Raw genomic sequence first — 15,471 nt, 5'->3', positions numbered from 1 at the left:
ACTTTGACTCCACTACAATAGAGGGAAACTGTACTTTTGGCTCCACCGTACTTGTTCAACACTCACTGAGTTACTTCTTTCATTAAAAAAAATGCAGTACTACTAACTACTAAGTTGTACATAAACTACAATTAGCTTCACACTGACGAACTATATACTTCTGTACTTTTATATGTATTTGTTTCCTACTTTTACTCGAGTAAAGGCTCTGAGTACTTCGGGTCAGGCACGTGCAGAGAAAGGCGCTACGGGTTGTTGTTTTACTTCAGTTTTTGGGGGATAAAGCTCATGGCCCTTATTAAGAAGAAGAATATAACACTGGCATTGCATGACATAACATTACGTAACATTACGCAACTAATTTATTCAATCCATCTCGACAGCAGCGTGGTTGACTATTTAAAGGAGCACTATGTATGAAAACGCAGTTAGTTTTTTTAGACAGAAAGTCAGTTAAAGTTAAACAATGACAGTTTAAAAGTGGTCGCAGCGGCCGTGGTTCTGCTAAACAGTTTGGATAAATTGTAGGAAATTGTTTCTTCGGCTGTTTTGCTTCTTTGGAGAGAAAAACATCCTTTGCGATACATTTTTTATTTTATTTTTAAAGGAGCACTCTGTAGTTTTTGGGACGAAATTTTAATCCTGTTCTACTTTGTTTATATGTGGCGGACCCTGCCACCTCTCTATCTTCAAACAGTGTTCTGGACCTTGTTTATTCACTTACGGAAACAAATAAACATGTCTGAGTTTGTATTATCGCCTCATGAATATTGTAAACATAAACATTCTGAGTTTGAATTTCTTCTCCAAAACTACACAGTGCCCCTTTAACGCAAAAACCATCAAACATGTTCTGGTTCCAGCGGGTTAAATGTGAATATCTGCTGCTTTTGTCATTTATGAAGCCAAATGAGAAAGAGACACAGAAACTAACCACATCACCTTCAGCTCTGAGCCCCTCGCCTCTCTAAAGGTGTCTGCACAGCCCCTGCTAACAAATAAACATTATTTTCCACACCAAGCTGCCATGATGGCAAACTGTTTACAGACTGTGTGTGTGTGTGTGTGTGTGTGCAGACTATAAGTCACTCAGGCAAACTTGTGACTCACAGGGCAGCAATAAAACCCTCTTTTCTTTCTTTCTCTGCCCTCCACTCTTCTCTCTCTCTCTCTTTAGTAAACAGTGTGTTTCAGGGTCTCTCTACCACACTGACCAGACTTTAACTTCTCCACACTCAGTTTTTATAATCAGGCAGACAGACAGACAGGCAGGCAGGCAGGCAGACAGACAGGCGGTGGAGGAGTTAACTCCCTGTCTGTCCTCCTCACATTCTTCATCTCACACAGAAAAAAAACGCCCATTATTCTCAGTCTAAAAGTCTTTTTCTTCGCAATAAACGCGAGTAAACCAAAGTTGTTCCGCTGCAGCTCCTCACCTTGAACCCCGCTGACATCCATCACCTGCCTGCATCGGGCTGCAGCTCCTCCCAACGACCCCGCGACAGATCCACAATCAGCTGCTCGATCACACAACAAACACTCAACAACAACAAACGTTTCCGTCCTTCCGTCGCGTTTCCGGTCCGTCCAAACGAACTTTTTCTTCCTCTGAAAAATGAGTCAAAACTTCAGTCCGAAGACTGAGCCGATCAACAAACTGCGAGACGCTGTGATTTCAGTGAAAATCCTCCTCTCATCTCACAGACAAGCTCCAGAAAGAGGCAGGCATCGCTCTTCCGGGGGGCACCTTCAAAATAAGAGCCACTGATCTCATTGGTCACTTGGTCCTAAATCTTTTACTTAAGTCAAAGTAGTAACATTAAACTGTAGAGTAAAATTTAATAACATATTTTCACAGAAGAAAATTTCTTAAAAATATTAGCAATAAAAAGTACTTTAAGTATCTGAAAGTAAAAGTACCGATAATTCACAAAAAATACCCCTCGAGTCTGAAGCGACTGTATCAAACCACATCTGATTATATTACATACTAGTTTACTGTATATACACGTCTATATGCCCTCACATAGCCGTATATATTTATATTACTGTGCATTATTAATACATCTGACCTATCGTGTCCACACTGTCTTCACATCATGCTTCCAGCTGTTTATTCTGCATATAAGATCTCCCTATAGTCATTACTTGTACCGTCGCTTCTTCTTCATACTGTATAAATCTTAGTGTCAGTGTTGTAAAAAGTAAAGATACAGATAAGTAAACATCACTTTAGTAAATGTGAAAGTCACCCAAGCAAGTAGTCTAAAAGTATCTGACATAAAATGTCTTTAAGGATCAAAAGTACTAGTAAATGTAAATTATACATATATTCACATGTATGTATACAGTATAGTCTGAATTCTAATAAAATGAAATCATTCAAGAATGCACTACTCTGCTTCTGCAATATGCATTGTAAGTAAAGTTATGATATTTTTTAATTCTAGCGGTGACACAATATCTGAGTTTGGGAAACCAGAAATATTGTTATTACTGTTATTTTCTTTGAGTCAAATGATTCTGATTTGCAAAAAAAAAAAGTCCTTTATTTTTCCATTTTACAATCGAAGTTCTCAAAGGTTAAATGTCCACTCAAATGCAGCCATAAAAGTCTCAATTACCGTTACAAAAAACTAACACCAGCTCGATTTAAATCAGGAACTATCTGTTCACAGAGTAAATGAACAAGGTAAAATGCCGCCTTTCATTAATTAACTGTCTTTAATATCAGAGCTGTGGCACAAAAAAAGACATAATGTTCAGGCCCGACACAAAAATAAACAATTACATGAAAAAATATTAGCAGATTAATAGATAATGGATTAATTATTAGCTGCAGCCAGACACCAAACCGTGAGAAGGCTTATGCTTTTATTTTGAAGGTAGACCAGTGCTGGCTGTCTGTCTGTGAGTTTTAGAGGCTGCTGTTGTTTTAAGCTTTGAGGCTTCACAGATCACAAACTATAGAGCTGTCTGCTGGTTTTTATGTCACTGAAGTCTGTGTGTGTGTGTGTGTGTGTGTGTGTGTGTGTGTGTGTGTGTTTTACTATAAGAAACTAAAACTTGTTAGTCAGCTTGAAGTGAATTACAGATTATTACCAGTCGTAAAGCAATTTAAATACTTTGCGACTGTGGTGGAGTAAAGTATTTACCCTTCTTGTGACCAGATAGTCATTTCTGTGACAGCTTCACAACATAGTGTGAATAAAAAAGCATGCATGAGTTCATTTAACCTCATATTGTGCTTTTTCTATTTTGGCAATCTGGTTTAACTGCAAAAACTGTGCTCATAATTGAATCATAAACTGTTAACAGTCAAAGATTGAACAAAAAGATAAGAAGAGAAATGTTTTATTAGATGGATTTAACTATTTCCTGCATTTAGGTACTATAAAACAGTACATTCCTAGAAAATGAGAGAAAGAAATATAAACAAAAGTCTAACTATACAAAACCGAAGCAGAACAGACATTTCCAGGTTAAAATAAAAATAATATTTACAAGTAGGAAATGCTGAATCTTCCCTTCCAACAAACTCAAACCCGCAGATAAACCACAAGTCGCCACTCAGTGTGCAGCAGCAGCTCAACATTTGAGTCAGGAATGTATAAAACTTTAAACACAGTTTGGTATAAAAGAACAAAACGACGGCAGCTGCTGATCCCGAAGAATCAATAACTGACAGACATTGTGTCCCTCTACACGTGTTAGATATGAGACATGATCATCGGATCAATATGTGAAGCGTATGGAAGCCCATTTGAGCCAGAAGAAAAAAGGATTACAACTTGTGAATGATTAAAATAAAAATTCTCAGGGTGACTCACAAAAGTTACTAATCCCCATCATACACATTTTTAAAAGTTTTTCCCTTTTAAGTGAATTAATTTCATTTTTTTATTTATATTTTATAAAGCCAGTCTTTTCAAGTCCAAGTTTTGACTTTCTGGTCATCTCAAAATCAAAATGTTGACTTCCCGTAATTTAAATTTGACTTTCTACAAAATTTGACATTTCATGAATCCATTTCTTGCTCTGGCAGGAGAGGGCTTCCACACTGGCACCTTTAAAGTGGTTTAGTAACTGTAGAACTTTTCATTAATGCCCTCATCATCGCTGTTTCCTGCAACAATGTTTAAAAAGGATTACAATGCATGAAGAAATACAAAACTATAAATGTAACATTAATAGTCAATACTTTAAATACGCAACCACAAGCTTAAGGATGTAACCACAGTTTTCAATACGTTATGGTGTAGGATTGGCGCTAACAGTCGAATTCATTGGAATTTTATATTCTGAATTTGTGAATTTAAATGCAGAAAAAACAAAATTCAATAAAAGCTAAATGTCAGTTTAACACAATTCACACAACTCTTTCACCATATTATCACATTAGCAGGTTTTAGTACATTTTTGACACTTTCTTGACTGTTTGTCAAAAGTCTTTCGACAATTTAATGATTTATGATCAGGCAGTGGTCATCATGTTACTTGCTGCTCCAACGATGAGTCATTGTCAACAAACAATTAGAAGACATTTTAAAATAAGGCATGCTGTTAAAACATATGGTCATTAAAAATCATTAAAATCCAATGAATATTGATAAAATGCGATGTAACTGTTTTCTTGGGAATTCCCCTTTATAATGAAAAATGCACATTAAATGGAAAAAAATGGCACTTTTTAAAGAACAGCTTCCATTGATGAATATGTGGTTTTCCCCATTAGGTCCTAAATGTTGAGAATAATACAAAACATGTCCTCCGAGTTGTTGCCATATCATCGTCCTCCTACAAGTGTTGATACATTCAGCAGCTGGTCATTAAGACCTCAGAAGCTGCGTTGATCCCGTCACATGTCGTTGCCGAGGACATCTCAACTTGTTTGTGGCATTGTGTCTTTCTGTGTTTCTGCATCAAAAAGTGCCTGAACATACAGTTTGTTTCAGCTTCAGCATCACACAAGAGTCAGCTGTCCATAAAGAAATCAAGATGCAGTGCTGAGGCAGTCTTTGGTTAGAACTGGTCCAGTCTGCAGCTTCTGGAGGTCCAATCCTTTAAAAGTCGTCCAGGCAGGGTGACCAGCAAAGTACCACAGTTACCAGGGACCAGTGTCATAGAACTAAGTGGTAACCATGGTTACCAGGGAGCGTCATGGATCTCAGTGGTAACCATGGTTACCAGGGAGCGTCATAGAACTAGGTGGTTACCATGGTTACCAGGGAGCGTCATAGGACTCAGTGGTTACCATAGTTACCAGGGAGGGTCATAGAACTCAGTGGTTACCATAGTTACCAGGGAGGGTCATAGAACTCAGTGGTTACCATAGTTACCAGGGATTATTGTCATAGACACAGACTGTATAAATAGTGGACGTAGCTTTCGGTTAACAAAGCGAAGCCAATGGGAAAGTGCCTTAAAGGTGCATTCTTTCTAATGGCCAGCAGGGGGGCGACTCCACTGGTTTCAAAAAGAAGTCCAATTGTGTTTAAGCCTATGAGAAAATGACTGCACTTCTCACTTGATTTATTACCTCAGTTAACAGTTTCCTGATAAGTTTATGGTCTCAATCACTAGTTTCAACTCTTCTTTAGTTCAGATCGAATGAGGATGTCCTCCCCAGTTCCTCCTTCTCATTATATGGTCACTTCTGGCTCCAATAAGCCAAAATGGCAACAGAAATCATGTCAAACTTGAGGATGCATAAGGGTAGTGCACAAACCAATGGATTACATCATGGTGGTTCCGTCCACTACTTAACATACAGTCTATGGTTCTAGACACAGTAGTTACCATAGTTACCACCAGTACCTCTGTGGTTACCAGATTACCAAACACCAGCACTCTAGAACTCAATGATTTCCACAGGTGAAACACTGCAGTGCGTTTTGATTAATTCCAGTTTTGTTTCCAAGGCGATGGGATGACAGCACTCAGGAAAGGGTTCGGGTCCAACACCAATACATTTTTGGCCTTGAATATATGACACTTTTGGTCCTCATTTGACTGGCCGGAGGCGTCCCCCTACGATGAGGCCACGGGTGCGAGTCCCTCGCTGTGCTCCAGGTGGTGATTGTGGTGCAGCTCAGCTTTACAAACTGTGGCAGCGCCGCAGTGGAGCGACGTGACTGCAGGAGGCTCCTCGTCACCTGAAACACACAGCCAGGTGTCAACTTTGAAATTATTCTGCCTTAATCCAACAGTTACAGGAAGAAATAAAATAAATCTATTATAGTTTATTTTATAAAAAAATGCATGAATGTATTATTTAGAACTGGATACGGAGGCCTTGTTTCCAAGTCAACCTGGAAGCTTAAACATTTTTTGGTGAACGCACCAGGTGAGCAATTCTGACTGGACTGAATAGCCGCCATCTTTGTGTCGGGTATCTAGTTCCCCTGACATGTAAGAAATTTAAATTGAACTATAACAACACAGAATAATAGTACAGAATGATATGATATTTCACTTGTAAAAGTTTCTTAAAAACTTGCTAGCCTTACCCAGCCCAGAAGAAGATGATTCGCTCTCAGCCAGGGAGGAGGAGTCAGCCTGGTCATGTGACAGTCCCTCCATCAGGGGAATAGAAAGCTCTGAGGACGGGACAGACGAGTCATAAATGCCCGAATCACGAGGAGGAGGGAGCTCTGGAGGGGAGGGCCCGCCCTCTTCTGTTGGGGAGGGGATGGGGCACACCACCTCCTGGAGGATGGAGGGAGCAGAAGAGGAAGAGGAGGCGGAGGCGGAGGCAGATGATTCTTCTGGTAACAGTCCAGATATTCCAGAAGTGGACCTGAAGAGCAGAAAAGCAGACTGGTGAGTGTCTCAGATTATCTGCTGTGGAGTCCAAACTATTTATTTTCATGTTCACAGTTAAACAAATAAAAAGTGATGTAGTTTTACACCTCGATTTACCTTGAATTGGGTCCCAGCAAGGACAGAGAGCAGTGTGGCAGTCCTGGACTGGGACAGAGACCAGGACTGGGGCAGGGACCAGGACTTGGACTTGGACTAGGACTGTGGCTGGGGCCTTGATTAAGGCTGGGACTGGAGCCAGGAGCCAGCAGGACGATGTTCCTCCTTGGCACCTTTCCGCCCTCCAGCGACGGCGTCTTCACCACCACCTCGTTCAGCACCAAGCCGGAGTCAGTGGAGCAGTGAGGCTTTGGAGGAGGACTCGGAGCCGCGTCGGCAGGGAGAGCAGGATGTTTGGAGGAGGAGCCAGAGGAGGCTGAGGAAGCTCCTGAAGGAGCCAGCTGCTTCTCAAACCAGTCAGGATTCTGGCTGATGTGCTGGTGCATGTTGCAGATGGAAACGTAGAGTGAGCGTCCCGATTTACTCCTGAAGTAGTTCCTCCTGGAGACGTTGAGCGGCTGCGACTCACGATCAGCTAAACTGGACTGACTGGAGTGGAGGCAACTGAAGAGCTGAGGCAGCTGGTCCATCAACTTAAACCTAAACAGACAAAGTTATTTTCACCTTTAACGCCAGAAAACATGCACACGTATGAAGTAAATGGTTACATGAGCAGTGCAGGCTAGTGGCGTTATTTTTAAAAAGGTGTTTCTGTTATTTTGTGTGTTGAGTTTACCTGGGAGCCAGACTCAACATGGTGGGGATGTCGTTTTCTGTCGAGTAGTCAAAGTAAACCGACATGAAGCGGTTCAGCTCCTGAGCTCCGCCCCCCTCGCTCTGCTTGGCCAGCCGCAGCTTCTCAGCGATCATGGCCACGCCCACGATGAACAGGTCATTGCCTGATCCACCAATTGGAGAGCTGCTGCTGCTGCTGCTGCTGCTGTTGTTACTACGGCGACCGACTGGCGTTTTCCCTTTGCGGCTCTTCTTCTCTGCGTAGTAGCTGCAGGAAGAGAACCGAGCCGGTTAGAATAGAAAACAATCTAAAATGTTAAATGTTAAAAAAAAAAAAAACAAGGAACGATGGATGGAAGGACAGGAAAGATGTCTTAGTCTATATAAGATTCAATCTGTGGGTCAGTAAATAATCTTTAGATGTTTTGGGTAGCCTAATCGAATGTCTCAACATCCACTATAGCTACTGAGTGGGGTGGTTGTAAATCAGGGTCTCAGTTGAAAGAGCATTCAGTTTTATATTATTGATATTTTAATAACTATGAAAAAACAATGTGACAACATGCAATATCAAATTCACATTTTTTTGAAAGGGAAAGAGGGGAAACACACAGGGTCAGTGTGAATGAAGGATGGAAGAGGAAATGGCAGAAGAAAGATAGGTGTGATAGGACGTCAGTGAAAGGATCTGTTCGAGCTTTAAATTCTTCTTTATATGAAACTATATCAATATCTACACAATAACTGCTGAGTACCTAACTTCTTAGAGGAAATATTTATGGTGTTTCCTCCATATTCAGAAGTCAGTGTTTAAGCAGCATCTAGTGGCCACTGTAGGAACTGCAGCTGAGAGCACTCAGCAGTAGTTTTGACACAAACAGAGCAGACAGTGGGGAAAGTACCGAAGGCCTTTGGAGCAGACGGTGATGATGAAGTTGGCTTCGTCCAGCTGCCTGCTGAGCCACGACATCTGACCCTCTTTGCACATCTCCAGGTGTTCCCACAGGTCCAACACAACCTGAACAGGAAGGAACAGACATTTTACAACTATACACAACCTTCAAAAGGGGACTTTCCATTTTTCCTCCTCATCATCAAGCTTTTCTCAGGTTTGTCAGCGTCTCACCTCACAGTTGCAGAAGTCCTGCAGGAAGTAGGCGAAGCTCTGGATGACGCTGCTGTGTTTAGGACAGTCTCTGTTGGAGTAACAGATGAACACTTTGGGGCGGGGCCACGGCCGCTCCGTGTTCAACGCAGCACTGTGATTGGACGACTCACTGCTCTCCTCGTCCAGCTGGCTGTAGATGTTTTCTAATGGACAAGGCGGGTCAAAGCATCAGAATAATGCAACATATCTGCACAACAGGGAGAGATTTCAAAACAGCCCCAGCTTATAACAGTTGTAGTTTCCTTTAGCCAGGCTTAAAGTCCCTCATATCACCAATACTTAGTGCTCTCACCTTGCTGTTTCTTGCGGCACATGACAGTGAAGAGTGTGGCGAAGGCCGACATGATGACCAGCGGCACTGTGATGGCCATGGCACGGATCGGCCCGGCCCAGGGGGAGTGGACTGGAGGAAAAACAAACACACCCAGCATGAGACAAAAGAATCAGATCATTCAAAGTCCTTTAAAACAACACTGTGCAACCGTGTAAGTATGGCTCAACTACGTAATGATTACGGATGATGCTAAATGCTAAAACATAGAGCAACAGTAGCACAAGTAGAGTCTATTATCAGTGTCTCACCCTGGCTGACATGATACTGAGTCTGCCTCCTCGTCGTGTTACTGTCGTCTCTCAACTGACACAGAAGAGAGAAAAGGAAAAGGAGGGAACAGAGGAGAGAAACATCATACATTAATTGTGTATTCATATAAATATGACTTTGAATCTTAAAATTGAGATGACATTGTGTTGTGTAAATGAAGCCCAGTCCTGTGCTGTGTTTGTGTACCTCTATAGCGTAGGTCCCCGGAGTGACGTCCTGCAGGATGCAGGTAATTCTGGGCTGGTTGAAGTCCTGCACACAGAAAACTCATTACAACTTTGACAGAATAAATCAAAAACTAAGAATACAGGCAGCATTATATCTTCATTATTATTAAGTAATAACTCCTCCTGAGGAGCAACGCATTAAACCTCAAATTGACAGTCAGGTCACAGACAAATTTGACAACAGTTCAGTCCTTTTACCATTGGCCTCTAAAAGACTGTGTAACCGCCTCTTAAACTTCCTCTTTTACGCCACAATCTGGAAAGTTTTGTGACTTTCCAAACATGACAACACTTACTGGTTTGCAGCGCTGCAGCTTGAAGGGCCCGTCCTGCCGTAGTTTGTAGTACAGGTAGTAGAAGTGGAAGCCGAAGGAGGACGGCGCCTGATCGAACGCCACGTGGAGGTTCGACCCCAGCTGAGAGACGTTCAGGGTCTTTGGCTTCCAGACTGCACAGACAGAACCAAAGCTTAGCCTCCTCTCTCTTCGACATGTGATGTTTGCGCTTTAATTATGCAATAGTTATATTCATTAAATGTGCCAATTATCATAAAATCTCCATTTTCTTATTTACCCCAACAGCAGAGATAAACAGGTCTTCATCCATACATTTCATCAAGCATATATGATCATATTTTACAAGAAGCCTCCCTGTTTTCTAGTCCGTTTTTGTTTTAATTGGAAGTTAAATTCAGATTGTCCATGTTTACCCGTTGTCTTAATACATTCAGTATAATCCACATTTGTGCAGCACTGACTTCATCACTTATGTCGTATTCAGCACTCTGCTGCTCTCAGCTCTTCTTCTTGAAACTAACACTGTCTTCAGTAACTAATCATGTGTCTCAAGTGACTGATAAAATCAACTCTTCCTTCAAAGATGTGGGAAAAGATATCCATCTATCCTTGCAGACTTTTAATGTGAAACATCGGCACCAGAAATATAGAATGAACAGCTTTCATATCTCGTATCATGATGCTGAAGGTATTAAAAGCTTTTCTACATGCTCAGTCCACAGAGAGAAATTGTGTCCACTATGTTAGGGTCAAAATTAGTTTGTGCAAAAGTTTCACTTACATTAAATTACTCTAAGAACAAGACAATGAAACCCTGGAATAACTCTGGCTACATATGGCTCTGGTTATGACGCCGACACTGAGGAACTTACATGGTTTGCAAACCAGGTTGTCTGATCCCAGGAGGACTTCACACGCTGTAAAACAAAGACATGGTTAGACAGCTTGTCCCTGACTGTTCCTGTTCTCATCGTGCAAACTCATCTTCACATCGATCTGACAGAGTTGGAGGGAGTGTCCTCTGTCTTCTCCTGACGAATATCGCTCTAATCTAGCGCAAAGATAAGTGCAGCGGTTAACCTGAAGCCTTCATCACACTACAGTAAGCAGTAACGGAATGTAACCGAGTACATTTACTCAAGTACTGTAGTACTGTGCAAAAGTCCAGTTTCTACTACTATATGCTTCCACTTATTTTGGAGGAAAGTATTTATTTTACTAATTTTTTATAGGTATTATTTGGTAACTTTAATTACTAGTTACTTTGCAGATTACAATCTGATGATAATTAGAAAAATGCTGAGTATCAGATACAATAATCGGCCAGGTCAATGATCAGTTGATCCATAGTGTAAATGTAAATATATGTATAATTTAGTTTTACTTGTACTTTTGATACTAATCAATCGATCCTGTTTGGACAAGAAGCCCGCTGGACTCACAGTTGGTCCTGAGGAAGGATGGAGGGAAGAAGCTCTCGTTCATCAGAGTCGGGAAAGGAACAACACGAACCATGTAGTCGGTGTCAAAGGTCAACCCGCTGAACGGCTGACTGCTCAGCTTCTGTAGGAGTACGATAATAATTAAGTACAGATGATACAAAGAGTTCGGTAACAACAGTAAATTAAGAAACAGAAATACTGTACATGAATATAAAAACCCTAAAAATAAAAAAAATGGGTCATTACTTTTGGCCCTACCGTGTACTTGTAGGAGAAGTTGAGCTGTCGAGGGTCTTTGAGGATGAGATGTTGACACTGTTTCCCTTCTGGATTCTTGTCCTCCAGATAAACTCTGAAGCCTTTAATGTGTTCGATCCCTGAAGAGACACGACAACAAGTTCAGCCTCCAACAAAGATCCACAACCATCCTTCTCAACTCATTCTACTGCCTGTTCCAGTTCCAATCCCTCTTACCCTCCAGTTTCCTTTCCTCTTTTCTCCTCGTTTCCTTCACTTTCTTTTTTGCTTGTTTACTTCCCTTCCCTTCTTTTATTATGTCCTCCTCTCATTTCCTTTTCTTTTCCTCCCCTCCCCTTAGTTCCCCTCCCTCCTCCTAGTGTCCTTTTATCTCCACCTGTCCCCTCCTTGTTCCCTTTTCTCCCCTCCACTCCTCATTTCCTTTAATCTCCTCTTGTCGTTTTCTTTCTCTGCCAATCTCTTCTCCTTGTTACCTTTTATCCTTCCTATCCCGTCCCTGAAATCTCCTTGCCTCCTCCCTCTTTACACCACCCTTCCTCCTCTCTTCTCCTCGTTTCCTCCCCTCCTCCTCCCTGATCTTTGAAAACACGTCTGTCTTGTAATTACACCTTTGCATCCACAGGACATGTTTTTCCTATTAGCTCTGTGGGGAGTGGAGAGAGAGAGAGAGAGAGAGAGAGAGAGAGAGAGAGAGAGAGAGAGAGAGAGCAGTGGTCGAACAGGTTTTTGTGTCTTGAGGCAGATTCCTGAAGCTCTCTCTCTCCTGCAGAGTTGAGGACAGACGAGGATGTTTTGCATATTAACGACAGCTGCAGCGTGACGGCAGACTTGTTCTCGGTTTATGTTTGTTTCCCTCCCCTCAGTATCATATCTGGAGTATTTCTACATGTTTCAACCTCGATTAGAAATATATCCGTTCACCACTTCGGACAAGAAGTTCGGTTCAGTACATGTTCCCTAAAGGATTAATCCTACTGCCTTTGGTGATCTGAGATTTTGCGCTTCCGGTCTGCTCTGTTGGTTTTCAGCTTCAAGTTAGCTTCACTTTTACCGTAATATAGGCATAAATTATGCAAATATGTGAGTGGTGATGTCAAGAAGTCAAGGACTCTTCAGCTCGAAGCATCACTATGTCTAAGTACCCTCATGAAGACACTACCACGGCTGTATAACACTACTTTGTCATATCATTGAGCCTTGAACTTTTACCCTCTTGCTCTCATCTGTCAATGAACTATCATCTGTCTGTGGTCTCTTGGCAGCTCAGTCGATGTGACCAATCTTCTGCTGTGCAGAGGATTGTGGGTCAGAACATCCAGGAAAGCATGCTGGCTTACATTCTGCAAAATGTGACCAGATGTAGTGAGACGTCCTGGTTAAAATCAGTTCAGAGGAACCTCTCAGGGTCCTTCGTCACCAGAGAACAGCTGGAGAGTCTGATGCAGAAGACGATGCATCACTGTGGATCACCAGCAACGAGCATGATATCATGGTAAAGATTTGGTTTTGCATGATGAGTTCACGTCTGTTTTATGCGCGACCTGCAGTGAGCCCGAGGTCTAGATTACATAATTACATAAGACAAGAAAGAACAAAGCAAACTCTAAATAAAGTTACTAAGATTAACTTTACCGACGGTGCTGCACACCACCTGTAGCTTCTATCCACCTGGTAAAAGTTCATGTCTATACAGCATTATCCTAATCCCGATTCATAACATTCAACTAATTCATAATGAAAACAACATGAGTTGTTATGCAACAAGATGAGGATCACATGACTTTTGGCAGTCACATAACTCTGGTCATATCCTCAATTTCCAGCAAAACCAAAACCAAATGAACCAAATCCTCCACCTGCTACAGTCTGTAAAATCGTATCAGGAAAGAAACTTTTACTGGTTACTGACAGGAGTGAATCACATTTATATGACTTAGTGTTTCCAAAAAATATGAAAAGATGAGCAACAGTGATAATCTCACTGGACCTGGAATTAAACCCTTTACTAATCATCTTATCCTCTGTTTTGGCTGCTGCAAGACACATGAGACACTTTGCCAAGGAGAAAGCTTTTGTTTAAATGTTCAGATCTGCAGTTCTCAGCGAGAAGAAGTGAAGCGGATACTGAGGAGGAGGAAATCGGACTGATTTGTATTACTACTTTTTCGTTTTTTGTTTTCAGATGACGGATTCTGGCTGCTGTTCACATGTGACACGGAAGATTTCTGGAAGATTTCTGTGTCTCTTTTAGAAAACAACAGGCTGTATTGTCACAGAGAGAGCGAGAGAGAGAGAGCGAAAGAGGGAGGTTCACCTTACACTGAACACACACACACACACACACACACCACACATTCCTTCACGGTCAAATCGTGGTATTGTAGTGTGAGATGTGATCCTCTCTCTTATTCTCATGGCCTGATCAAAGGGGGACACACACACACACACACACACACACACACACACACACACACACACACAAGCTAATCTTACAGATTTGAGCACTTTGAAGGTTTAACTTTCCTTTCCTGCTCCTCCTCCCTCACTTTCCTTCCTTTCTCTAAATCTCTGTGAGAAGCATGTAAACAGACACACAAACAGGTAAACAGACACACAGGTACCTAGTGGACTGGCAGACCAGTGGACGACCACGGCGGCCTGATCCTCACAGGCCAGATGACTGAAGGAGACGTTGGCGACCTCGTGGATCACGTGTTTTCCCAACGGGTAGTTTAAAGAGCAGTCTGCAGGGCGAGAGACATGGACAGAGACAGAGAGAGAGAGAGAGAGACGGGTCAACAAGGGCTCGTTCAACCACACCTGATCCTCTTTGACTAATTATTACATATTATCACCTCTGTCGCACCTATAACTGTGGTAAAGGTAGAAATACTACAGTGTGCAGTTTAAAATTAGTAGTAAAGTACAAAAGTATGAGAACTGAAACATACTTAAAGACACGTTACGCAGGATTTGTTGATTGCGGTTTGTAAACACACCATTCAACGGTGCTGTAGGCGATTCTGGAGGAAGATAGCTGACTGTTTCACTCGAGGCGAAACTAAGTAAACAAGTAAAGTGCACCGAGTTTTAGCTCAGTGCCTCTTTATAACAATGACTGCAGTCAAAATGGTTAAAGGAAGGATACAACTATGTCTCACTAAAAACGTTTCAATTTGTGCAAATTTAAGTTCACACCACAAGGAGTCATGAAGTAGTGAAGTAAGTCAAATAGTCAGGGGAATCTTTTTGGAGCTCCTGCATGTTTTAATGAAAATATCAATATTTGGTGCTAGTGTATCGATAATCATATCGCAAGAGGAAGTGACAAGATATAGTGCTGTATCGATATTTTGTCCCAGCCCATGTCACAGTGGCTGAGATGGTGAGAAATCAGGATACACACCTACAGGAAGACGATGAGATACCTGGATACTGTTATGATCATGCCAATAAACAGATTTTGCATGTTCAATGTAAGCAACCCATCCCAAATATGATCCAAAGCAGAAAACCAGGACTTAAATGTGCATATAAATGCACTCAATGTCAAGATTCAGGCCATAAAAACGTGTCTTTATTCTACATTTTTCTCATTAAGACATGAAACGTTTGACTGAAAATAAGAAACATATTGTATTGATTCCCCAGCTGTTGTAGTTGCATCAGCCTCCTCCTGTTCCCTCTTGCTTTATCTCACGAAGGACGAAGGTGGAGAGGGAGAGCAGGAGGAGGAGGAGGAGGAGGAGGAGGAGGAGGAGGAGGAGGAGGTGCAGCCAGCCATGAACCAAGAGGGTTCGGAGGAGAAAAGATGGACTTAGGATGCAGAAAGAAAAGGGGCGTGAGCTCAGACACGACTCAGTGCTCCTTCTTCCTCCTG

General features: G+C 41.8%; 2 protein-coding genes across 2 annotated transcripts in view; both read right to left on the bottom strand.

The window, feature by feature from the left end:
* arhgef3 (Rho guanine nucleotide exchange factor (GEF) 3) overlaps window positions 1-1,656 on the bottom strand; it is a 30,857-nt gene extending 29,201 nt beyond the window's left edge. The window contains exon 1 of the mRNA XM_084348599.1: window positions 1,437-1,656. Coding sequence (XP_084204725.1) covers window positions 1,437-1,471 — 35 coding nt within the window. The 5' untranslated portion in view covers window positions 1,472-1,656. The remainder of the gene's footprint in view (window positions 1-1,436) is intronic.
* Window positions 1,657-3,338: 1,682 nt separating this feature from the next.
* il17rd (interleukin 17 receptor D) overlaps window positions 3,339-15,471 on the bottom strand; it is a 27,249-nt gene continuing 15,116 nt past the window's right edge. Inside the window, exons 3-16 of the mRNA XM_084348601.1 lie at window positions 14,213-14,335; window positions 11,592-11,710; window positions 11,334-11,454; window positions 10,764-10,808; window positions 9,892-10,043; window positions 9,555-9,620; window positions 9,347-9,401; window positions 9,057-9,167; window positions 8,723-8,907; window positions 8,499-8,614; window positions 7,598-7,864; window positions 6,922-7,461; window positions 6,510-6,799; window positions 3,339-6,155 (exon numbers count right to left, since the gene is read on the bottom strand). Coding sequence (XP_084204727.1) covers window positions 6,031-6,155; window positions 6,510-6,799; window positions 6,922-7,461; window positions 7,598-7,864; window positions 8,499-8,614; window positions 8,723-8,907; window positions 9,057-9,167; window positions 9,347-9,401; window positions 9,555-9,620; window positions 9,892-10,043; window positions 10,764-10,808; window positions 11,334-11,454; window positions 11,592-11,710; window positions 14,213-14,335 — 2,315 coding nt within the window. The 3' untranslated portion in view covers window positions 3,339-6,030. The remainder of the gene's footprint in view (window positions 6,156-6,509; window positions 6,800-6,921; window positions 7,462-7,597; window positions 7,865-8,498; window positions 8,615-8,722; window positions 8,908-9,056; window positions 9,168-9,346; window positions 9,402-9,554; window positions 9,621-9,891; window positions 10,044-10,763; window positions 10,809-11,333; window positions 11,455-11,591; window positions 11,711-14,212; window positions 14,336-15,471) is intronic.

Source organism: Pagrus pagrus (genome assembly GCF_965226575.1).
Source record: "Pagrus pagrus genome assembly, chromosome: 3".
Classification (NCBI taxonomy): domain Eukaryota; kingdom Metazoa; phylum Chordata; class Actinopteri; order Spariformes; family Sparidae; genus Pagrus; species Pagrus pagrus.
This window is presented reverse-complemented; position numbering and strand designations above follow the sequence as displayed.